Source organism: Tetrao urogallus, assembly GCF_951394365.1.
Source record: "Tetrao urogallus genome assembly, chromosome: 1".
Classification (NCBI taxonomy): domain Eukaryota; kingdom Metazoa; phylum Chordata; class Aves; order Galliformes; family Phasianidae; genus Tetrao; species Tetrao urogallus.
The window spans coordinates 167794343-167821134 of record NC_136813.1 but is presented as its reverse complement, the minus strand read 5'-3'; the positions used below and the strand labels follow the sequence as shown (position 1 = coordinate 167821134).

The 26792-nt window shown below is 38.4% G+C and overlaps 1 protein-coding gene across 1 annotated transcript; it reads left to right on the top strand.

Annotated features, from left to right (window-relative positions):
* Positions 1 to 228: 228 nt before the first annotated feature.
* Positions 229 to 26792, top strand: PPP1R3A (protein phosphatase 1 regulatory subunit 3A; the record flags this gene model as incomplete). The annotated part of the gene is made up of 4 exons (XM_079544693.1): positions 229 to 1022; positions 21761 to 21819; positions 21928 to 22064; positions 24273 to 26792. 4 exons carry the CDS (start codon positions 229 to 231, stop codon positions 26790 to 26792), a joined length of 3510 nt encoding a protein of 1169 aa, XP_079400819.1.

Below are 26792 nucleotides of genomic sequence, written 5' to 3'. Positions count from 1 at the left end.
ACAAAATAGGGAATGCAGCATTAGAAATGTTTAATTGAAATTATAACATCAAATACTATCAGATTAAAAACAAGCCAACATAGCTGACACACCACAGCATCTATTAATAGGTCTGAGTCCCTTTTGCAATGTCAACTGTAACATTAATCCTTGTTTTAGATCACAGAGTCTCAAATATCAGCTGCTACTAGTTGTACAGTTCTCTTTCAGTTTATATCAGAGAGCCCAATGGAGTCTTTCGAAGGACCTAGTCAGGTTAGCAAGGCTAACTTATTAGAAGTCCCTACTGTGAACGATTACTTTTCTGAAGATGAAGATGTTAAACCTGACATTAAACACCGTTTCTCTCCACTTCCCCGAAGGCGGAATTCTGCTTCTTCAGAGGAAGAGGAGGCAGATGCTCCTACCACCATTGCAAGAAAGGTTTCATTTGCTGATGCATTTGGGTTTGATCTTGTGTCTGTTAAAGAGTTTGATAGCTGGGAAATTCCAAACATAGCACAAAACAATGACTTAGAAGACGACGCTTTCACTCAAGAGGAATTTTTTTTAACTCAGCTTTTTACATTACCTACTTCCCAAGAAGAAGTTTTGCAAAAAGTGCGAGAACATAAAGTACTGTTGGAGTCAATTGTGTTCCTGCCTGGGATTACCTGTATGAACGGCATTATACGAGTCCTCAATGTATCTTTTGAAAAAATGGTGTATGTTCGAATGACACTGGATGACTGGGCCAGTTACTACGATATCCTAGCAGAGTTCATGCCTAATTCTTGTGGCAGTGAAACTGACCAGTTCTGCTTTAAGATTTCTTTGGTGCCTCCTTATCAGAGAGATGGAGCCAAAGTGGAATTCTGTATACGATATGAAACATCGATTGGTACCTTCTGGGCAAACAACGACGACAAAAACTACACGCTGATTTGTCACAAGAAAGAAACTGTGCCCAAGTTGGATAATAAACCACACAAAGAAAGTGCTGATAGACATCTTAAAGGCTGCTTAAAGACGGCACCAAGCAGGTGAGGTTATGTCTTCTCTGTTGGTAACTTAAAATAGAGTTGAATAATTCTAACTTTCCAATTGTGATTGTTGGATTTAAGATTCCCATGCTGCTTTTTAAAAATGATAAATGAGGATAAGAATTTTTTTCAATAAAATTATTGAATATATTTAGGTAGAATTTTCTGTAGACAGTTTGGTTGAGAGCAAACATCAGAATTTTAATACCATGACAAGCATGCCACTCATTTGGAAAGCAATGTGAAGGACTACAAATTATGTGCAGTGCACTGATTTTGATCTCTGAATCACATAAATTGAGCTGACACCAGTGAGCTGGTAAGCCTAGTTTGCTCTAGAGGTAGCTGTACTGTTAAAACACTTCACATTCAGTCTCTTGGTAAGTCTATGGGAGTTTAACAGCAAAAAATGTGATTCTGGATTTTCACAAAATTTGTTTCATATTTCATTCTCAACATCTCACCAATAAAAAAAAAATGGCAATAGTGGTCCAGGAAATTGGTAACTCAAGGAAGGGTCCTACTGCAATTAGAATAGTGAGTACAAACTTCTGCAATTGTCTGGTCTGTTCTGTAAGTGGTACCTTAAAGTAGCAAATCTGTTTTCCTTCCATTGCTTGATGTTTTTAGTTCACAAATGGTGAAATGAATAAAGATTTATAAAGCATAGTTGATAACATATTAAAAAGTATATATACATCAATTAAATGTAGTAAAGTATTCTCCTAACTGAAAAGTGGCAGTATACTTAACATATACCTTGGCCCCATGTAAAGAGATAAGCTCAGGAATAACATCTTTTAGATTCCTACTCTGTTTCTAACACCTTTTCTTTCTTCTCTTTAAGTAGAGAAATGTCGATCGTGAAAATCTGATTCTCAGGTTTTTGCTCCGTGTATTTCCTATAAATCTGTAGATGCTGCAGAACCAGATATGTTACTTGCAGTGCCCTCTGCAATACTTAGCTCCCAGAACTGAATTTATGTTGCGTATTTAGTTCCTGTAGTCTTGCCAAGACAGTGCTGTTTGATTTCTCAGGTTCTAACTGGCTGTGCTCTTCCACTGAACTGAACTAGTGGGGAAGGGGAAATAAAAACACAGCAGTGGTTGGACTTTGAGGAGTAAGGAGGTCTCCAGGGCTATCCCCAGCTGAGCCTCCCTGCCCTTTCTACTTCTGAAGGCCAAGCTTGCTGTGCTGAGAGCCTCTGGCAGCTCTGATTGTTTGTGAGTCCTGTGAGGGGATGCCTGCAATGCAACTTAGTGTTTACATCACCCTCCCAATGCAGGACCAGTTCCCTGGGATAACCCAAGGCCCAGTTCATAGCCAGACCACAAACCTCTCCCAGGAGATGTCCCCCAAGCCCGCTCTGGGGCCATCCCACTCATGTTTCCCTCGGGAATATCCTTGTACGTGAGAGAAGAGGGAGTGACACATTTACCTACCCCGCGGCCAGATCCTGACATTTGTGCCTGGTTCTGTACGTCGCATCTGTCCTTCAAGAAGTGTCACATGATGCACTGAGGGTAAATAAGATAGCCTGAGGTATTCTGTAGAAGGGCCTTGATATCAGATAACGCAGGCATATGCAGGCAGTGTGATTTCAGCCTGTGTTCAGGTAGCTCACATGGAGGAGATGGACACAAATGGCTGAGTCTTCATTTAAGGGGTCCTGGGCTTCCAGCTATGTTTGGATATGACCTGCACATTTGGATACAACTGGGCAGTTGAAGTCAAGTGGTGAAAATTGTTTTATTCCCTTAAAATTCTGAAGTGACATGCTCTTCTGCATGTATATAATGAATGCATCATAGGTAATTTAGGCACAGAGATATGTAAAAAATAGGAAAGGAGATAACATGCTATTTCTTAGTACGAAATTAATTACCTTGTTCCCTACTAGAGATGTGAAGTTGTATCCCTCCACATGAGAATGCAAGGGAATGTATATAAATGTATGTATGTGTGTGCTGTGTGCACATATATGTACATATACATTTATGCACATGCATATTTGTTCATATATAGTCGTGCGCACACATGACAATTTGCAATACAAAAATCAAAGTGGTCATATTCTTGTTTACATTAAATTCTATTACACATTTTTGGCAAGTGCTTACTAACACACACTTTCAAGACCTTTTAGTGGTAGAGGGATGCAAATATACCTCACAATAAATTCAAAAATGAGCTGAAAGTATTTCTGAAATAGGGTTTCAGTGGTCGTGATGGCTTCTGAAAGACAGTTCTGGCAGACTGCAATCCAGGACCAATTTTATGCTACAGGGACTTCATTGACTTCACAGGAGTTACAGCTTTCACCAGTGTAAATGAGGTCAGCATCAGGGACTTTCATTTCAAAAGAACTAAGATGCCAACCTCCATTGCTCACTTGTTTTTCAAAGTGTCTTTGTACATGTTGCCCCTTTGAGTGAGGAGGAACACCCTGCAGACATCTGCAAAAGTACCTCATTATTCTCCTTCAGACCCTCATTAAAACTTCTTTGCTTTGATGTCTATAAAAAAGCTCAAGAAAAACAAACTCCCCAAAATTGGCAAAGTGAAGCTGCTGATGTGCTGTGACTGCTTCATATCATGTTGAACAGTGGTGTCTGTTTCCCTGCTTTCCTCCACCAGCCTGTCTCTCTCACCTCTTGTTCTATGCTCAAATTATAAACTCTGCAGAGTGCATATATGCTCTAATGCATGTATATAGAACATTTAGTAAAGTGGGGTGCTGGACCGTTACTGGTTGTTGTAGGAGCTGCAGCAATGCAAGCTGATATATAGAGAAGTAATAATTTCATTTATGGATCACACAATGAAAACACAGGTAAGGAATACTGTTGTCCATGTCCACAAAGTAGGCACCTAATTTGATGATTTCTTTATAACAACCTAGATACAAGGATATTTAAAAACAGCATTTATTTAGGACCCTTGCTCAATTTTAGAAACCTGTTATCATTTTTTTTTTAAAACTTAGCTCTGTGATATTTATCCTTTCTCTTAAAATGAGTGATTTACCTCCTCAGTTACAAAACTAGGACTGTTCAAGAATTATAGTTGTGTTTTCTTTTTTTTAAATACGGATAGTCCGATCCACTCTAGGGCATAGCTGTGTGGCTTGTCATTAGTAGGGATTATTTGTGTTAGTTAAATGAAAGGAATAATATGTATGTTTAGAGGAAGTTACTGAGGAAACACAATGAAACTGTGCCAGGTTGCCCTTAAGAACACGAGCCAGGACAAAGCTGTGTGAATAAGGGCAGTGAGATGGCTTCTGACATAATTGTTTAAAAATGAAATAAAACTGCACTCAACTCTCAAAAGTCGCACCTGAAAAAATTGATAGTGAAAGGCAAAACTAATTCTGCATGCACTAATTAATGTTGAAAGGTACTTAGATTCAGATGATCAAAACCACATGCCTATTCATTCCATGTTTCATTTGCTTTGGCTTCTATGTCTAGACATGAAAAAATAGTCTCTCAAACTTTCGTAAAATATTTGCCTCTCATTGTATTTTTCCAAGCTAAAATTCTCTTCAACATAAATTTTAACAGCTTTTGTCATTTTCCAAAAATCCTGAAAAGATTAACAGGCACAAAATGTAGTTTGGAAAAAATAATATTTGAATGAGTTACATTATCTTTTAGTCTATCTAAAAGTATGCATTTAAATTATAAATACTCACTGATATATTCTGGGGGGAAAAAAAATTGACTCCCAAACATTTGAAAGCTGCTACTGGAAAAAAAGAGAGCTTCTGTCAGAATACAATTCTAATTTCTATCACATAAACCACATCTGAACATTTAGGAAAATGTAACTGAATTTTATCAACTCTATTGTTCCCTCTTTTTGTTTGATTCTCTTGTTTTTGGGACATGAGTAATGATTTTGAACACAAATTTCTCCTGGTCCTCAGGTTCAGATTACAAGATTATGTTCTGAAACACAGCCTCCTCCATTGGTATGATCAGACCAGGACTGGCTATGTGTTGCATGAAGCAAACCCCTGTAAATCATGGTGCACGTGCATGGCACAGTGATAACGACCTGCAAACTGTTTTCCTGTCACTGGTGACGCTGAGCCCTATTTCGGTGCCTGCTTCTGATTTGCCATCTGTCAAAGAGTAGCAGAAACGATAGCACCAGGAAAATGGCTGATAAGTATTAGGAACATTTCACAAAAGGCTAAAATGGATAGTTGGATTCCTGTTCTCTGAGAAGCAAGGGAAAGCTAGTATGTTTTTCATAACTGTTAGAGTTGCCCCCTTTTAGTTCTTTGATGGTGTATCACTTTAATGTCCTGTGCTTTTTAATATTTGCTGGTCTGTACCTTTACCTGAAAGGTATTACATCAATTTACTTTCATCTCTGATGAATCTTTAAAACAGAACATAAAACTGGGTGATGTTTTGTACAAGAGCTGCTCTGTGTACAAGGCATGATAGGAAGGAAGAGATTAAAAACGCCTGGCCTGTAGTCCATCAAAGCTGATTTCAGGAGTATAAATACTGAATGCAATTGTCAGTGAGATAATTTTTTCTGCGTACATGTAATCTCCTGCCTTCAGCTCCAGTCTCATCTGCTTTCTGATGGAATCATAGAATTACAGAATCACAGAATCGTTGGGGTTGGAAGGGACCTCCAGAGATCATCGAGTCCAACCCCCCGCCAAAGCAGGTTCCCTACACCAGGTTGCACAGGTAGGCATCCAGGCAGGTCTTGAACATCTCCAGAGAAGGAGACTCCACCACCTCCCTGGGCAGCCTGTTCCAGTGCTCCGTCACCTCACTGTAAAGAAGTTCTTGCACACATTTGTGCGGAACTTCCTATGCTGCAGTTTCCGGCCGTTTCCCCTTGTCCTGTCTCCACTCACCATTGAAAAGAGTCCGGCCTCACCATTCTGCCCCCCACACCTTAGATATTTATAGACCTGGATCAGGTCCCCTCTCAGTCTTCTTTTCTCAAGGCTAAACAGACCCAGTTCACTCAGCCTTTCCTCATAGGAGAGATGCTCCAGGCCCTTCACCATCTTCGTGGCCCTCCGCTGGACTCTTTCCAAGAGATCCCTGTCTTTTTTGTACTGGGGTGCCCAGAACTGGACACAGTATTCCAGATGAGGGAGCAGGGCAGAGTTGCCAGGGCAGAGTAGAGGGTAGATCACCTTCCTCGACCTGCTGGCCACGCTCTTTTTAATGAACCCCAGGATGCCATTTGCCTTTTTGGCCACAAGAGCACCCTGCTGGCTCATGGCCAACCTGTTGTCCACCAGGACACGTAGGTCTCTCTCTGCAGAGCTCCTCTCCAGCAGGTCATCCCCCAAACTGTACCTGAAAGTTAAAGGAATTATATTGCTGAAGGAAGATATAGATACATGAGTCACCAATGACTTTTGCCACACACACACACACACACACACACACAGAAAAACAAAACAAAACAAAACAAAACAAAAAAGGACAATGATATCCTGTGTTGTATTAAGCAAAGTATTGCCAACAGGTCAAAGAGGCAATCCTTTCCTTTCCTTTCCTTAGTGTTGGTAAGGCCACACCTGGATTACTATGTTCAGTTCTGGGCTCTTCAGTACAAAAAAGACATGGACACACTCTGGAAAGAGTCCAAAGGAGATCCATGAACATGGTAAAGAGACTGGAACACCTTTTCTGTGAGGAAAGGCTAGGAGTGCTGGGAGAAGATGGTTCATCCTAAAGAAGAAAAGGGGGGAATGTCCTCAATGCATATAAACACCTGGAAGGAGTGTGCAGAGAGAATGGAGGCTGGCTCATTTTGGTGATGCCCAGTGAAAGGATAAGAGGCAATGAGCACAAACTAAAGTACAGGATGTTCTCTCTCAAGACCAAGAAGCACTCCTGTGCTGTGCAGGTGACACTGCATTGGCACAGATTGCTCAGAGTTTGTGGAGTCTCCTCCTTGGAGATCTTCAAAAGTCATTTGGACGCGGGCCTGGGCACGCTGCTCTGGGTGCCCCTGCTGCAGCAGGGATTGGGTCAGATGGACCCAGAGGTCCTTGACAACCTCAGCCACTCAGTGATTCTGTGATACAGCCTGGCAAGCCTTCGCTGTGCTCAGTCAGTGTTTCACAGGCAGATGGCAAGCCTGTGTTTAGGTTGTCCGGATCAATGCAGTTCTGCATCACCTCCTCTTGGCCTTTTCCACAAACTGTTAAAAATCTAGGACTTCTGAGGAAGACATTTGAAACTAACTTTGCATATATTTTGCTATGAGGAACAACTGTATTATTCCCAGCTGGTCCATTTAAAATACGGCATTTAAATTATGTTCCCTTTTAATCCTTGTTCTTTTGATTATTTCACATCATAATCAGAAAGGGAAAAGGAGAGAGGTGTTAAAACATGCGTCTTCTTTATGTACTACTATTTAATTTCAAGGTTGTTTCTGGCATCTCAAGTCACAAGTTACACCTTGATCAGCATACAGATTTGGGATTTGACTAAAGTTTATTTCTATTATTAGGAAGTGACTGCAATCTCTGTTTTTACCAGGAGAGCAGCTGCTAGAAAAGCTATCCATTCACAGGGAGCCAGCTAAAAGCAGAACTCCTCCGCTGCTGAATCTAATCTAGTATTCCTAGCCCTTCCCTTGTCTCCTGGTCAGTGCTAGTCTTTGGCATTTGTAGAAGCAGACAGCACAGGCACAAAAGTGAGAATTCTCAAGGTACTTCAGGAGCACAATTATTCGGGAGATAGGATAATTATTTAAGATGATCTAAAACATATTATTCAGACAAGAGCGATAAAAGCAAGCTGTGGAGCTGAGGCTGAATGTTAGGAAATACTTCTGTAGACTTACATTTTGAGGAAACTGCTACAGACTTACTCTCCAAACTCATTTAAAATAAGCTAAGATAAACCACTGGAAAAATATTCTATCCTACTTGGTCAGAAAGCAACTACACTCAGTAATTTAAGATGGCTTTTCTTCTTTCTGTCTAATCACAATATTTCAAAATCCAGACACACTTAATATTTGAATTATGAAATATCTCAGACTCTAAGGATATGTATCTAAGATAATAGCAAAGAGAAATGCAGAAGAAACAGGTGGAAGTTAAGTTATGGATGAGAATGGTATGCACATGGCAAATAGACACTTGCTAGTCATACTTGTGGCATACCTTTGGACAAATAGAAATATATTGCTAAAGGAAATCCTGTATTCCATTGTTCAGTGATTCTTTTGTTTAGTTAGACATCTATTTTGCAAATTGCCCCTGGCTGGTAAAGAACATTTCAGTGATCTGTCTTCTGTCCATTGTCCAGGTATTGCAGGTCACAAATGTTCAACTGGAAAAAAAATGAAAATTGTTCAATCACATTCACCTTGACTAAATGTTAGTCCTGGAAACATGTTTAAAGTCAGTGAGACATTAACTGAGAGCACTAGAGTCAGAGTCATATTTAATCAATGCATTCACTAAGTGTCATCTGAGCTGTTTGTTCTGATTATGAACTTTAAGCCACGATCCAGCTCTAAAATTGAAGCAATTGATTCAGCTACAGTGTAACTCCAGAGAACTAATCACCTATCATTTTTGATATGGATTATGAATGGATTATTTTTTCAGTCACAAAAGATAGAAAAAAAATGGCACAAACAAGTATTTTGCAAGTTAAATGCAGTCCCTGCCTCAGGGCAAAGGAAGAGCTGAGACCTTTTAACATTGAGGGAGCATGTTAGAAATAGCTATTTGATCCCTAGGCCTTCGGTGACACACACGAAAATATTAGTTGATATGCCAAGGCATAATGGGGGGCTTGGTTTTCTGACTGTGTCTCCACTCGCCTCCTGATCTGTGGAGCCAGCTGATACTGTTGACAGTAAACCCAAAAGATTTATTACTACTGGTTACTAATAACAGTCCTAAAGAGTACTGAAGAGCACGGAACTATGCAACTGAATGTAGTGCTGCTGTAAGGAGTGCACATAGACTAGGCAAAACTGGCAGTTCTTTCGTACTTTGCACTTACAAGTGAATTTGCCTGTAAATTTTACATTGATGCATAACAGTTGTTTCCACAGTAAAGTTTATGGTTGCTAGTAGTGTAAGATGTTCAAGCCTTGATTATTTCATGTCATAGAGGGTCGTGGAATTTGTCAGTTTTTCTCTCTTCCCAGTGACTCCAATAAGTCTGTACTAATATCCACTAGATTACATTCCAGATCTTCTTGATGTGCATCACACTGTGACCTTCTTCCTCTGTGACTTCCTTTCCATATGTAAGAAAACATATGGAAAAAAATGTTACGCAAGTCTCTTCTTATTGTGATAACACCTGGATATTTAAGCCTGTTGGGGTACTGACTGAGTTTAGAAGTGCTTTCCAAATTTTAGATCATAGCAGAACTCTCTCAAGAGTGACTAAGGATTTCTGTGGTCACCCATTCTGTTCGCTCCAAGGGTGGCAGTCTGTGCTTTAGCCTCACCTGACTGCCATCTATCTCTGAGGCATCTGTCATCTTCCTGTGTACGTGCCTCAGCATACTGCAGTCAGCCTTTAGGAAATGACTGTCCCCTGACATGCTGGTAGAGGACTGCTCTTTTTTTTTTCTTTTTTTCCCTAGCTAAGATCCAGGGAAACATTGTGTACCACAGAATGCAAGGTCTTTTTTCCTCTGTGAGCTATCCTAAATAGATGTGACTTGGGAGAAATGCAAGACTTGTTGATGGTACTTGCTTTTTTCTCCTTGCATCTTTTAAAGCAGCAGGAGAAAAAGAAGCAAGAGAAGAACAGAGGTTCTCCACCTCCAAAACCTTTCTACAACATCATTTTAATCTTTGACCATGGCCCTTTCAGACAAGCCTCAGCCTAAGCTTAGACCTTAGGAAACTCGACTCCTGAGTCATTTTTTTTCTCTTTTTGGCCTTGGAAATAGTCACCCCAGTAGCAAAGTGCTGCACTGCTAATTCACAACGGAGTTGTCAATAGATCTTTTAGCCTTACCCAAGGGAATCTCTTCTTAAAAAACTTTCTTGATGAAGTATCAAGCCCAATCTGTGGAGGGACCAAATTAGTTTTTTGACCTATTTGTGTACAAGAGAGCTCTGCAGCAAGTCATCCCCACTGGTTTCAACATACAATCATGACAGAATTGTAAGAAATTCTGACAAAAGTTGCAGTCTTCCTGTTCTTAGTTACTGTGGCTTGAGACTTATGCATGGGTTTTTCTGTATTCTTCATACCTATAGTAATGAGATTTGAGGGTAGACTTGGTTATGTTAAAGGTTAGAATCCGGCACCAAATTGGAGTTTGGCTCCCATTTCAGAATACAGGCAATAAATTTTTCAAATGGACAGATATTCAACTGTACTTTAAAAAAAAAGTACAAATGTTTTGCTATTAAAACTCAAGGTCTTTTTTAATGAGCTAGAAAATAAAGACTAATTTCTTGGGACTCTGTTTGCTTTGAGGCTATGATTATTCTCATCCCAAACCAGGCCAATGCATTTTGTTCTGTGCCACCTATGTCCCTGCTTCAATCATAAACTAAGACTGAAAAATGAAAATATTAGTAATTGGAAAATATAATCCCCTGGATAGTACCAATCCAATAATCTTAATAAAAATAGGTTTATTACAAACATTGTCTGAATCCTACTGGGAATTTTCTTTTTTTAAAAAAAAAGAAAGAAAAGAAAAAAAAAAACATTCAAATTCCCTCACAGCTGCTCTCTTGATCAATTGTCCCCCTAGGTACTATTAATCATCATATCGTATACCACTTATCCACAACATCTTTTTTCACTTTCCAAACTTTTTTCCAGTTTCTCCTTGTTTAGAAGCTGCTGGTAGTCTTTTATAGCCCTTTCCCAGGCTCACATTTTGTTTTTTTCTGGTTTCAGCCCCTTTTCTTAGATGAGATGACCAAAGCTAAGAGGTATGTCCTCTAGGTAGGAAAATACCGCTAATTAATGTTCTCTTTCTTAAATTTCATATATTTAAATAGAGATTTTTTTGGCTCTATTTTTGTGCAGACTGCTTATGAGGATTGCTAAGCTGATAACACAGTCTTCTGTTCACAGTATAGTTTCAAAGTGGTAGCTGCTTTGCAAACCACAGTCATGCCAGTGTGCAAATATCCTCACCTACCATTTAATGATGAACAGGTCACTCTGTCTCCATGCCTCTACCCTCTGTGTCCTGACTATCAACAAGGGAGCTAATTAGTGTCAGTCCTGTTTGTTTGGTGACACCTATTTACTAAGAACTAGATTGAGCCTTCTCTAACTCTGTTGGTAGTTGAAGGTCACATAAGAAAATCAATCTGGCCTAGATTTGTAATAAGGGTTCTGATTTTACATATAGCTTTATTCTAATAGGACCTTTTGTAATGGCATAATATTAAAAAAGAGATCTGTATTTTCTAGTTAGTGTTCACACAGTCATTCAATTATGGCTGTTCTTTTGCAGTTTTTCCTTTAATTTTCTGAATCTTTTCCCTTGTAATCTCAATTGGTTTAGAATCTAATCAAAACAATTTAAACTATTGTTTTCCAGTTTGTTTAAATTATTTTTTCTGTTGTTTTTCTGTTTTTAAAATACCTCCTTAAAAAACTGAACAGAAATAGAAGACAGTGGTACTACCACACACAACATGCACACTGAATTGACATGCAGTAGCAATGCTGTTTTCAGGCACACATAACACACAAAGAGGAATCATTTGAAGCCAAAACTACTGAAGTAGGAATTGGCCATATTTTCAAATAGAATTGTCCTGCAAATGAAACTTGGATGTGTATCAGGAGTGCAAACTGAAAGACCAGAACTAAGAAACAGTGCTACCTGAGCTTCAGCCTTCCTCAGATGGATTCCAGCAGGGCTGCAATGCCCCTACTTCAAGTGCAAGCATTAAGATCAGCACCTCTTAACAATATGTAAAAGCCTGAAAATGACTTAGAACATTTCCCTGAAAGGTGGTACAGCCGAGCACTTAATTCCCTTGCAACTTTCTTTCAGAGCCACTTTAACTGTTCTTTTTTTTTTTTTTTTTTTCTACTTGCTAATGGATTTGGTACTTCAGAGATCGCATTCGCTGCAGTGTTGACATAGATGGCCTTTCTTTCTGGCTGGTGTCTTTGTTCTGCTTCTCACTTTGTCCTGTCCTTGCAAATCATGGACAGGCTCTTCCCAGCTTTGATTTTGCATGCCCAGGACCTTTGTCACTGTGGTCAATCATAATTCTGCATCAAGTTGGCAAGTGCCAACACCACAGGTTTCAGTATTTGAATGTTATTCCTATGTCCCCTCTTAGTAGAGTTGAAGACTCTTTAATTTTCTCATGTAGCAGTATTTCTTTTCATATATTTTTAAAATATATTTTCTGCATCTGCCAAAGTCTATGGCAATGCATCTTCTTGTACAGTGCATATACTTTTCCTTCATATGAAACAAATCTTGTTCAAATGACTGAAATTCTTTAGTAAGCATAAAAACTTATCGTGTATTTAGATGATTCCTCTAAAAAATACATAGCCTTAATTTCTAGCAAATTATTATCAATACTTTTATATACAAATTGTTATAAAGATAAGCTATTCTTATCTAATGGTTTTTAGGAGTTTAAGAATGTCTCAGCAGGAGTTGCTGAGGGATGAAACTTATAATGATGATTTAAAGCAGTGAAGTGTGTAGGCTGAAACTGAAATAATTATTGCTGTAACCCTCTAAGCACTCTAAGTTCCTCAAGAGAAAATACTTTGTTCAGAACAGACCCTGAACAACAAAATGCTACAAAAGTAAAATAAAAAAAAGAAAACCCTTGGAACAGGATGATAATTTAGAACTAGGATCAGTATAATGTGAGGATGTTCTCCACAACTGCTCACAAATGCATCAGACATCACAATTAAAAAGGAATAATAATTACGGTCCCATTCTTAAGTATGTAATATTCTATTCCATTCAATAAGACATGAACACTTTAAAACCATCAGTGTAATCCACAAACCTATATTTACAACATTAAACTGGATGTTCTGCCTTTTCAATAACTGTCATCTCATCTCTATTATTTTCACCTCAGACTCTAATTGTTTCTTTTATAGAAGCTAACCTACCAGTGTCCTTGGCAGTACAGTTTATGGCTTATGCATTTACAGTAATTGTTTGGGCAATTTGCCACACAGTATAACAATCTTCACATCACAATCAGTTTTTATAATAAACAGCATTAGTTGTGAAAAATCCAAGTGAGGTATGATTCTTATGGTAGATAAAGGGCACTGAAGATGCCCTTTAGAAAAAGAAAGGAAAATGCTCAAGCCTTGAACTGCTTGAGAAAAATACTGGTGTCACAATAGAGCTAATTAATTTGATGGTACAAACAAGAGGGGGAAAGGCCTTGCATTCATTAGTGTCAATTCCAAATGAGAGCATACTGTTCATAAAAATAATATTCTGCCTTCGTTTAGACAAAATATGCAGGTAAACAAGTCAGAAATAAGCACCAGTTCCTGCAACAGCAATGAATTCTCTCCTTAGCTTTCCGAAGGCTCTTTCTCTTTAGCTGCAGGGAGCTCAAGACTTGGGCAGGTGCAAGCTGCAGGCAGCCCTGGAGTTGCAGGCTAGACCCTGACACCCAGCAGCCTGGCTTTCTCCTGCAGGGACTGAGCACCTCATGATCCCTCTCTACAGCTTATGGGTGGTTGACCATAAAGGAATCTATCTGCATGCTCCTCTGCTGGAGGTATTTTGTGGCCTCTTTACTTTGAAGCACCCTGAAATTGCAGGGAAAGCATTGCTCTATGGGGAGGCCGTTTGGAGTCCCTCCAATGGATACAGCTGGGCTAGAAATTCTCTGCTTCTTACAGCAGTGTAGGAATGGGCATGGGCTGATAATCCTCAACCTCCCTGTCATCTTCATGCTAACTGAAAGTCCCAGCCTGTGCTGAGGCACATGGAAGCAAGGCCATAGGAAGCACAAAAGCAGGTTCAAGCCACGGTTGTACATCTCCTTCTTGAGCTACACTGGATTCTCTGGCAGTGCTGGGGCTTGGGACTAATATGCATATAAATGTCATAAGAAATCTGGAAGTTTTCATTACATAGCTGTTATTTCAACAATTGATAACACAGGCTTCAATTTAAACCAGGAAGAGATTTGTCCCTATAGTGAGTTTTAGACTTAGTCTTATGAAGACAAGGAATGAGATTATCTTTACTCATTAAATGTTCAGTTCATATATTCAGTGACGAAGATAGAACTAATTATGGAGAATTCATCATTAGAAAAGTGTTACAGAGATCCACACGCTGTGATTCTTGGTGGATCCTTAATCCCTTTCAAGAGCTGTACAAAGACAGGCCAGGACATGATTTTTGCTGAGATCCCAGAGGATGGCTGGGATGCATACCTCTACTGGTAGTTTCACCAGAATAATGAGACAAAGATCAAGCTTAAGGTTTTTGTTATTCTTCTTATTGTTGTGTACAGTACAGGCTTTTTTTTTTTTCTCCCCATTTTTTCCTCTGCATGTTTTGGTGTTGTTAATATTTACTCCCCTGTCACGCTGGTATTTTAACACCAGCAGTGCAATATTTTAAATGTAATTTTCCAGAGTACCAACTGTTTACAGGCTTGGTATTAGTGAAAAAAAGGAAACAACAACAACAAAATCTAAACCAACAAAGCAGTCTTCTACTGTGTCATACATTTAATAAAATGTTAAAATTTTATTTTGATCTTTATGAATTCTTGGCCTTTTCTACTTCTTTCCCAAATCCCTTCTTCCTTAGTTGTTGGTGTTTTTTATTTTTTTTAACTGTTTTGGGTTTTTAATGACATTGAAGATAATATTGCTGTTATTCAGTACTGCCTGTGGAAAATCCTCATGAAAAGAATTTTCTTCATTTCTCAGGAATGTTATTTTAACCCAACTACTCCAAGTATTTTACAGGCTTTCTGTTTATAATGTATGCACACAATTTTAAAAATATTTCTTGTGGTTTGATTTTTTTTAGTCCTTTTGCTGGTAATGATACTCAACATACTGAAACCAAATCAACAGTGTTCAACCCCCAACTCCCCTGCCCCCCAGTCTTTACTTCTTTCTCCAGCTCTGAAGGATTTCCCAGTGACTTCTCGAACCCGGACACTTACCTGCACAAATTTGGTTTTTGCTCTTCTGCTTCTCACTAAAACATTACTGTCACATTTCATTATTTCTTTTCAAGCATCTCACATGTTGTTTACATCACAGCAGCATCATTCTTCAGAAAATCCAGCTATTTACAGCACCAGATCAAATTTTGATACCACCTTAGTCTCTTCTTACATCTAGAAATTAGACTCGAAAATAAAACAATTATTGTTTAGTTAACACTTAGATATTACTAGCTTCTCTTATTTTAGCTTCACTCCACCTTCAAGGTAGAAGAGAATCATTTTGATTTTGAATCCACCTTGAATTAGAAACTAGAAGCGGGAAAGATTCAGTGACAGTCTAATCTTATCTAGATTTTTAAACAAAATTATATAATTTTTTTTTCTCTTATGTATGTTTTTAAATAAATACTTGTTTAAATATAGACTTTACATGTCTTTACATCACCACGCTTTTTAAATTTCAGACTAGTGTTGTCACATTTTCTTTTAAATAAGAGCCAGTATAAAATTGTTCAAGTGGCATTAATTTAAAGAATTTTACAGGTACATTTGATAAAATAAATATCTTGCAATGTAAGTGTTCAGAAATGGAATAAATGCATACAACACAGAACAATGTGAATTGTGTGGCGGGTTGTACAAACATGCAGATACAAGCTCTGCAAAATATTTGTGTGAATTCAAACCACGACAAACTATAACTACTCCACCCATTACAGAAAGATTAGCAGCTCATGGCTATAGGTGCAAACAATTTCAAACAAGACCAAAGTACCTACTGTGGTGAAGTGAGCATTTCTGAAAGTGTAATTCTCAGGGCATACAACTGTATATGAAATAGGGCTGGACTGAGCATAGGGGACTATGAAGTCTTATCCCTAGGGAAACATGTTGTATGAGCCCAATCACAAAAGTATGTTTCTATACTGAGACCTTCTCAGTTTCATCTGTCTGTTACTGTCACTGAAAAATTGGTAAAGGATGTACTTTTCTAATGCTTATAAATCTTCTTGTAAGTTTCCACAGGGCTCTCTTTTTATTAATATATTAATAGAGTTTTGCTGGTTAATATCTTTCGTACCTTCTTATTATTTATTAAAAGAGGACGTTTCTTTCTCTTCTCCATCTGTATTTTGCTAAGCTGAAAATAGAAATGCACTGTTTGTCTCCTTGGATATGATTTTCATCTGCTCATCTTCTTGTAGTCCTCTTCTGCACCTGTTTCAGCCTGAAATAATCTTTCCTGAAGTTCTTGAACTGGTAAGGAGTTCTTACCAGTGCCTGGTGCTGTGGTATGAACAATTACTGGAAATGTTTTGTTATAAGGCATATCCTCCCTGATATATTACCAGAGAATCTTGCTTGTCTTGTTACAACAGCCAGTTCTTGTCGGTGGCTTGGAAATGTTGTCCAACAAAAACAAACTCAAATTTTCCTTATTCATCTGTTTCTTCCAGTTTCTGAGCCCTCATTTTGCAGAAGAAACTCTTTCTAGTCCCTAAATGTATAACTTGGCACTTCATAATTTTGAAGTGCATCCCTTATCTATTATTCTGATCCTCCAGGCCTTAGATTTCTTTCAATCCTCCTCTGTGACGGTGATGTCTCCCAACTTCCTATCTGCCACAGATTTAATTTAACTTTGACTTTTTGTGCTGTGGTCTGTAATAAAATGACTGAGCGATCACACGGCTGGTCCTCTCGAATTCCAGGGCGACGTCTGCCAGCTCGGCGCAGCCAGTCTTGTGAGGCCCTGCTTGGCACCGAGCTCCTCTCCCACCTCTGAGCTCCTGCTCTGATCTCCCTCCTCTCCAGTTTAATTAATAAATTTCCCATGTGGCTGCATAACAAATGCTTTAATGAAGTCCAGATAGATCAGATAACTGATTTTTAGACAGGGGAAATACAGCAATCTTAACAAAGATAGATATTATCATGTGAGTCTGGCATTTCTATGTCATTTTCCTTTATCTGTATTTATTCTCTCTTTTAAGCTTTGTCTACTGTGAAGACTTTTTGAAGACACCTGGGTCCAAAGTTGCCAGGCACTACTTTTAATTTTCCTAAATCTTTTTCCTTGTCTCCTGATGTTGTTACAAAAGTATCTGGACCAAAATGATAGATTTGAATAGAAAAGAATTTCAACTATGTGTTATTTCCTCTCTTGGGTCTGTCACTATTTTGAGTTGGAGATTATCTGATTCTCTTAACTGGAGCATATCTAAACAAGTTCTTCTCCCGGACTGAATTAAATAATACCATTTTCTTAATCTATTTTCCCATCAGTTATACCTTGCTCATAGTGTTCCTCTAAATGAGACTCTGTCCCATTGCCAGCACTGGGGTAGAAAAGCTTCAGAGGTCTTTTGATTGTGGAATTATACATAACTTATCTGAAATCTTGGTCAAACCTCTCTCCTCTAAAAATCCTGTTTAACTAAAAAAAGTTAATTCAACATCCTTGCCATATATTACTTTATCCCAATAACTTCTGAAGACAAAAAAATGCTTTTTTTTAATTTTTTTTTTTTTTTTTTTTTTTACATCACTCATATATTCTCTACTTACTCTTCATATCTTTAGGTGATCACCTTAAGATTCAAATTTGCATTTTTCTCTGGGATGAAAATTTTACATAACTTTGAGACTGTTGAAATCCTTTCCATAATGTCCATCAACTCTCCAGTCCTCTCAGTCCTACTAAATAGTGCCCGAGCTTCGCCTTTGTACTCTGTTTAAGGGCAAAATTATACCCATAGCCTATTTGCATTCCTACTTCTTTTTATCACTCAGTCCAAATTCCAAATGAATGGTAGTTCCATCAAGAGTGAATCATATAAGCAAAATTTTTTTTGAAGCTGGTAGAAATTCTTAAGTTTCTGAGGAACTGCTCATACGAAGGAAAAAAAAACCAATTGAGCTTCTACAGGTATGCAGGTACTTATTTTGGAGGCAAAAGGCACTGGCTGACAGCAGGAATTTTTCTAACTTGCATTTTTGTCAGAATATCTAGTTCCACTTAAAAGTAAAAACAAACATTTTAAAACTGACTAAAATTAAAAATTTTGTGCCTCTCAATACACAGTGTAGGTACATTTAGATCCCTGAAAACCAGTGAGTTAATTAATTTAAAACACAAAAGCTGAATTATTCTAACAATTTGCTTAACTAAGTAGACAAGCAGCTTCCATAGAGAACAAAGAAGAAAGGATACTCTTGAAAAGCAGTGTTAAAAACTGATTAAATGTTTTAATAATAGAGATTTTTTTCCTATCTATCACTGTTTGTTGAAATGGCCAGTATTTATAGGCTTTGGGGAGACATTTCACTCTTTAAGATCTACATATACCTTTGAGATTTTTCTTAACTTATATCAACTATGGATTCAGCACCTTCATAACATTTCTTGGATTAAAATAGTGTTGTTAAATTACTGTTGTTTTATGCGTCCTGTGATCCTCAAAGACTGCAGTATTAATATCTTCAATTTAGGTTAATTTCAGATTTCCCACTAGAATAATTATATGAGGACAGATATTTCTGATGTAGAAGTAAAATAAGGAAAATAGTTGTTGCACTGAATTTCCCTGCAGCCACGCATTTGCAGGACAGAGCTGCACAAATTACGGGTTACAAAGCAACAATCTCTATAAAATTCAGTGCCTCAAGAAACAAGTCATGTTAGAAACCCCGAAATGGTACACTATTTTCTTTTGCTGTGGATTCATGCTATGGGATTATATTATCATTGATATTTATTATCTGTTACAGCTGTGAAAAGAAACCTGTGGTCCAGGGCTTTAGGTGATACTGGAACAAGGGACAAACACAGCCAAGTAAAACTGAGGTGCTCAGGTCACATAGAATGTGGTGCAGTCCCAGCTGCTAAAACTCGTTAGCTACTTCCCAGTTTGGTTTTGGAGTCACATTGTGGGATTCAGTTCAGCTTATTTTAGTTATCTAAAACTTTTGATTTCAGCCTAAGGCAGTCACTGTAGATTTCTTTTATGGTCAGTTCCTCCAGAGGGAGAGAAGCTCCTTCAAAGGATATCTCTCCATCTCACTGGTGATGTCCCAAACAGAGGAAGCAAATTTCTCTTCAGAAGCGTTAGTCTCTCATCAGTGATGACAGGGGTGATGTACACAACTGCCTGAGCACAGGTGCTTAGGAAAGTAAGACTCAGAAGCTAAGACACATTGTGGCATCCACCTCAAAGCAGCTATATACATCCAGAAAGAGGTTCTCCTTCTTAATAATCTTATTCAATAGCGTCTGTATTTTACACCAAAAAGGTGTTTGTCAAAAACAAAAATAATCACTGGATAAGAAGCATGTGCAACTGGGGACAGAATCCAGTTCCTTTTTTTTCTTCTAGAAATGAAGAATAAGCTAAACAGTCATGCTAGTACATCCAACTTCAAGAGCAGCAGTCACTTGGGTAGTTTTTGGATGTGTATGCAGTGTATTTTTTAATCTCCTGGGGCTGTGATTGAAGTTGAGTGTGCCACTGCATTTTGTATGCAAGCTCTGCTGATAGTAGACTATTACTTCATATACAGGCATCCCTTTTTCTGGGAGTGCTTCTTGAAGGACTAGAGTGGGTCACATTCCATTTCTTTAAGGAGCAGGTGAGGACTCTGTCTAGCAGCAAAAGATGCCACCTCTGCTTCCTGAGAGTTATATCCATATAGCTGGAAGCTGCAGGTAGCCCTGAATCTGCAGCCTATTGAATCTACATTCAGATGAAGGCTTTGAGATGTTTTTCCCCCACTGGTTAAAAGTAGGAGACCTTCTGCTCAGCCCATGTGGGTTTTGAGATCATCATTTTTGACTCATCTCACGTGTTACACAGAGTTTTGGTTCCGAACTTAAGGCTTTTGCAGATACCCCGTTAGCAACTAGACTTTTGTATGTATCTGTCTCATGATTAAGCCCCAACCTACTCCATATGGCTAGGTTTGTGGACACAGGTGGCTGAAAAAGTTGCAAAGGGATGGAACAAAACAGGGTTCTTCATATAACATTAAGAGTAAAATTAATATATAACAGTAACAGTACAAATATAATGATGAATCAATAATAATCAGTGATGTTTTACCTTAAAAAATGCACAGATCTGAAAATAAAGGTCTTTCTCTGTCAGCTTCTGCAGGATGAAATGCAGATTATTCTGATTACAGCAGCTGTTGGCAGAGGAAAGTACAACTTGGTGTGAGTAGGAGAGGGAGAAATGTGTGGAGGCTATACATGTAGCAGAACTCAAAAGTGATGTGACATTCATATGGATAATAAGAATATTCAGCATTATTGTGATTAATGGGAAAAAAAGAACCACTGAAAGAGTGTTAAATCTGATGCCTTAAGGACAAATGTCTAACAAAGCCCAAGAAAAAAATTAATAGGGTGATTCAGATTACCCCATATCTTTTCCTACAAGAACTTTACATTTCCCCCTGAAGTACCTGATGGTGGCCAGGGTCAGAGATCAGATGCTAGATTGGAATGATCTTCTGTCTGCTTTTGTCTGGCAATCCCTGGAAAGGCTGGATTCTTAAAAGTTGGTGACAGTCAGTGTGTAGTACCTTTTAATGAAGTATAAATTTAGCATCCTCCTTCTGAATTAAGCATTTTAAGTGGCAGAGTTAATGTTATATCAATTTGAATGGAAAAAAACACCCTAGAATAATATAGAAGGGGGAAAAGATTAATATTTGAAAATTAGAAACTAACTTTCAGTAATACAGGTGGACAGCTGCCTGAAAAATGCATAAATTAAAAACCTACAGAAAAAAAAAAATCCAGCTCATAGTGAAAGCATTGGTAGTGACATAATAATTCACATTTTATATAAGTCGCACCCTTTTTACATTTTTTCTCCTTTTTACTAAATGTTGCAACCCATGTGAACAGACAATTGCAACTGCTATCATTTTGCATTGGTACTGATGAGGACAGCAGGTGCTCAGCATCTCTCTGTAGGTGTTTGTTGCGTTGGACCTGACCTTTGTTTTCACAACAGCACAAACAAAAAGTGCATTGGCTTCAGGGAAGCAGTATTCATTCCTATCAGCCATCCACAGCTTAGCAACAGGATCTATACTGTATGCACACAGAGATAATCTTTTGATTTGTTTCACGTTACAAATATGTCTTTTTCCAGCAAGCTCTGTACACAAATATTTGAAAAATATAAACAAGTGAGAGTTCCATTCTCCTGTGAACATGCATCTTTGCAGATTGTTGTCTGACCCCAAAGTTACTCTTGCCTGTCAATAACCCATCTAATTACCTTTGTGCTACTTTCTCAGAAAAGGCCTGGGAAAACCCATCAGCTTTGTAATGTAATTTGAAGGTCAGCACATTTTCATTTTCTTGGCCAATTCTTTCTTTGTCCAAAAGTTAATATCAGGTCAATCGAAAAAACTACTTTTGATAAGCTTGTTATCTTCAGACTTTCAAACAGCATTCAAAATTTTGTGTAATTAACCAGCTGTCTTTCTAGCTGAGTCTAAGAGCAATTAGAACAATATTTTTCTGCAGAATAATACAGAAAGTTTCTTTTTGTTTAACAGCAAAGAAGAAATATTGGAAACAGGAGATGGTGACATATGGAATAATTCAAGGACTTCAGGTACTACACCTGGTTTAATTAGTTCTTTCTTAGCGTTCATGTTAATTAAAGAAGTGTAACAAATAATCCCATGGAAATTATTCAAGCGTGTTTTTGTTAACTCTTCAGATGCAAACATCCCAGAGATTGTTTGTTCACAAGCAGAAGACAAAGAGAATGCACCAGCTGATGAAAATATAAAAGATAAAATTGCAGAATACAACCAGGGTGATCATGAAGATGATGAAAAAGAATTAGAGTTGCTGGTAAGTGTTATACAATTATATCTGCAGTATTAAATGATATGAATCCATTTACGCTTCAAAGCTGGTGAAATGCCCCCTTTTAACAGAGCTGACTGATGTACTAATTTACAAATGTAAAGCCTTGGTCTGTACTTTCATTGAATTTCTAACTGATTCAACAATAGAAGGTGCTTTGATTTCAGCATAGTGCATCAACTTTTTCTGGTCTTAAATTAATGACTTCTCCCTTTTACCTCTTTACCAGAGGCTCTAAGTGACGGTTTGAAGGAATTAGAAGGCTAATATTTCAAAGATCTGTCATCCTAGTTTCTGGGATAGGTACATTCTTGTAGAAATGCTTTATATTTGGTATAATTCTTTTATTTATGCTACTGTTTGCTTTTAGTTGTTTTCAAAGCATAACTATGTAACGTGCTATATGAACAAAATACGTATATTTATATAGCACATCTTTCTATAGCAGCATTTGGTACAAAATTTGTTATAATAAATTTTACGCTGAGTGAACATTCAGTCTATTTGGGTTTGTGTGTGTGCATGTGTGTGGTTTGGCTTACATTTTTCAGTATGAAAGAAAAAATAGCAATAAATGAGACACATACAGCAATTTATTATTCTCCGTGTCTGTTCTAAGCTCACAATCATTTGGGTGCATAGACTTGTAATCATAGATTATAACAGCTATCACCTGTGAAAATGTGAATGCTGGATCAGGAGAGGAAGAAGAGAAGCATTTTTTTTTCCTTATTAATAGAGAGAGAATAAATTCCTCTTATTTGAATATATTTTTTTCTTGCCTTTTCTCCAAAAAAGTTCAAAATTGTTGCCTATTGTGGGATATTTCACTGCCTGAAAGTCAACCTGTCTCTCTCTTTTTTTTTTCTTTCATGATGAAACATAAAAAAGGAGGACCTCAAAATCCCTTGTTCTCAGCCCACTCTGTTACAAAAAGCAGGATCAAATATAACCGTTTGTTTATCAATTGCCAGGATTGTCTGTACAATAAATGAAGGGGGAGCTATAATTTAGATGTTAATTTGCACTATGCGCTCTTTAATGAATTAAACAATGAAGGCTTATAATAGATGGAAATACAACCAAATCTTTGAAACGCACAGGCATTGGCTCACAAGACAGCTGTGCAGTTGACAAGTAACATGAGCCTTATGTGAGAAGAAGGGGAAATCGTAAGATTTGCATATAATTATTGAGATCATGCAAATGTCAGTTATGAGGAGGGGAAAAAAACACAGGCATCTCACTGTTAAATCCTGACAGTTGGCATCACCGAAGAACTCAAATACACTTGAGCACTGGGTTGGCAGAGGGTCATTAAAACAGAATTTGCAGAGACATTAGCTCCCTCACTTTTCTTTGAGTGACGTTTTACTATTAATAGTTTGCAGAGGCTTTGCAGAAAACATATTAATAAGAGAAACTGTAACGGGGGTATCTACAGCAAGTGCAAATGCATAAAGGGGTGCCCAAGAAGCTAGCCTCTAATTGATCAGCTAGTGCTATCAGTGTGACTGTGCTAAAGTGAAAAGAGAGTGCAATGACAAGCAGCCATAGCTGAATAATACAATATGATATATGGGAGCTAGGAGGGAGAGTGATTAGTTTCTGGCCTTTTACTTTACTAATCTCATTTCCAACTCATGTCTTACTAGATTGTCTAAAATCAGTCTGGTTTGAAGCCTGTAAAATGGTCCCTGGGAGAAATGAAGCAAAGATAATCCTTACAGTATTTGTCAGTGTGAAATGTGTCTTTGTTTTACTGGACAATGCTGTACATTACCAGGCTTTGATGTACTGTATCACTGCCCTCATTTAAGTGCCAATCCTCCCCCTCCCCAGTGCCTCTCTCTCTCCAAACCTAGAACCGAATGTGCAGAGAATGAATTAGCCTCCCTTTAAGGGAATATTCTCTTCAGATTTAATTTGTATAAAATGCACTAGCAGCTTACTGAACTCATGAATAAAGAGAGAGGTTTCTGAATTCTATTTTATTTCCTGCTCCTTTTAACGCCACCATAAAGCTCATTACCTATGTTAAAAAATACATACAATGCAAATTTTGCAAATGGTTGGGAACATGTTTCCATAAAAGCTTTGTTACCGAAAACAAAACTTTCCATGACAAAATCCTGCCTGGCACATTTTTTGTAAAGCCTTTTTTGATCATTCTTTTCTATTCTATTGTTTCAGCTAAATCAGCACTTCACAGGAGCTAAAGGTACCTCTTCCAGAGATGAAAGGAATTTAGACACAACAGAACCAGTTAATTTTCCAAGTGAAACTGTAAGACTGGAGAAAAATCTAACCCATGTAGAAAGAAGCAGTGACTTGCTGAGGCACCCAGTGCCTATCAGTTCCTTATCTGAAAATACTTCACAAGTGATAGGAGAAGAATTAAAAGGCAATGCTAAGTATTCCATAGGAGGTTATAATAGCCACCTATCAGAAAAGGAAGACTCTGCTGGCTCAGCAAGCAGCAGCAAACAGTCTTGGGATTCTACTGGTATCAGTGAAACCTTTTCATCGGCAAAATACTTCCCTGGAACAAAGCAGAATGAGGCTATCAATACTGCGGCTACTGTCTCAAGCCGACAAGGAGAGAGCCACAAAGATATTACAAGAGGTGAAGCAGATAGTGCCTCAGGAAGTAAGATGATGGAGAGGTTATTCATCAGTGAGGATGATACCTCGAAAGAGGCCTGTGAAATGAGACCAGCAGCCATTTCTTCAGTGCATGATGAATCCTTGCAATTAAAAGCATGCATAACAGGAACGCTGGATGGCAATGCTAATCCAGCTCCAGAGCACCAAGTGCCAAAAATATCTCACCAAACTCTGGATTCATTGTCATCAGCTGCTGACAAAAACGAAGGAAAAATTGAGATGATTGAAAGCAAAGTTCAGGCACATTTAAAAGGAGATTTACATACCGACACTTTTGCATACAGTGATGTCTCAATGGATTCCACAAAAAGCCAATGTACACACAAAAAAGGAGTTTGTGAATTGTCAGAAAAGAATTATAACACTGATACAGAGAAGGAGAAAAGAGTCATTGAAATAGCAGATTTAGCACTAATTGGAGAGGAAGAAGCACCTGAGCCTTTCAAGTTTCACAGAAAACATGCCTTCAGCGCATCATTCCTGCCAGATGAAGACAACAAGTACAGAGCCAGGCCTGCACAAGCAGGACCTGGGGCTTGCTTGCCAGAGAATGAAAGCAGAGCTGAAGATGCTCAGGAACACAGAGGATTCACAAGGTTAAAAGACAGAGGAAAGACAGAGAATGGAAATAAAGGAGGACTGATGGGGACAGAAAGTGAAGAAAACGCCACTGGACAGGCATGGAAGCGAGCAGACAGTGGGGTGCGGTGGGCAGCAGGGAGTGATGCAGGGGCTCAGAGCTCAGGTACCCAAGAGTTATTTACCTGCCAAGAGGCAGAAAGCTGTGAAAAGTCTCCTGTCTCCGAGCACAGTATTAAAGGGAAAGCAGAAGCAGGTACAGCTTATATAATTAAAACAACATCAGAAAGTGCTCCAGAAAAAATGTCTGCCAGTGAAAAAGCAGTAATTGCTAAGCTACCTCAAGAGATTGCACTAAGTGACAGGCCCACAGAGGAAAAGGAAACAGCGTTTGATACACATGAAGGGAGAAATGATGGTTCACATTATGCTCTTTGTCAACTCAACACAGTGGGTGTATTATATGACACCGAATTTGAAAAGGAATCAGTTTTAGATATTTATAATGCACGTGTACATGAAACACTGCAAGGAGAAACGATGTCTGTATGCAACAGCGGGGAAAAATGTGCCAAAGCAAAACCAGACACTGGAGATATTCTGCCTGCAGAAGGAGCTGTGAAAGCTTCTTCTGCAGAAAAGAAAGAAGGCTTGGGGCAAGGCTTACATTCAGAAGAAGTATCTAAATATTCCCAAAGTGCCCAGAAGCATCGCTACAGTGAAGAATTGGCAGAGCTCTATAGCGAAGAGAGCTACCTTGGAACGCCTTCCTATTTGCATGTCGAAACTCAAACAAAAACACCAACTTCTGGTACAAACACTATGCCCAGTTACCGCTATAAAAGCCCTCCACTGTCGTCTTCCACAGCAGACATGGACCATCCATATATTCACTCTGAATTCAAAGTCATTGAAAAGGTTGTTGCCGAGTCAGGATATGATTTAAGTCTCCCAAATGAAATGAAACATATTAATAAATGCCTCTTTCCTGAAGCTGAAAGAAAAGAAGTACCTTCCACTTCAGACACAACCGTTGCTAGAGAAGATAGAAGAAGCAATATAGGTCAATGTTTCCATCAAGCAGAGTTCAAGCAAGAGAAGTCATTGAGGCCAGAAATTTCAATTAGTAAGGCTACCAAAGAAGTTGCTGGGAGAGGCTCTGATTCTCACCATTTAATAACTGAGGGGAAAACACTAAATTGGCTTGATGACTCGCAGAATGAAAAACAGAACATTTCTCATTCTGCAGATATGTCTGACCAGAATAGTGAAGAACAGATGCTGTCTAGTGAGACTCCAGGTTTAAAAGAGATTGGTTGCAAAATCTTTTGTTTCTTCTTCTTTCTTGTGTTTGCTGCAACACTTTACCACTATGATTTGATGGTTTGTCTTGCACTCTACCTGTTCTCCTTGTACTGGCTCTACTGGGAAGGAAGAAGAAGCAAAGAGTCTGTCAAGAAGGAATAA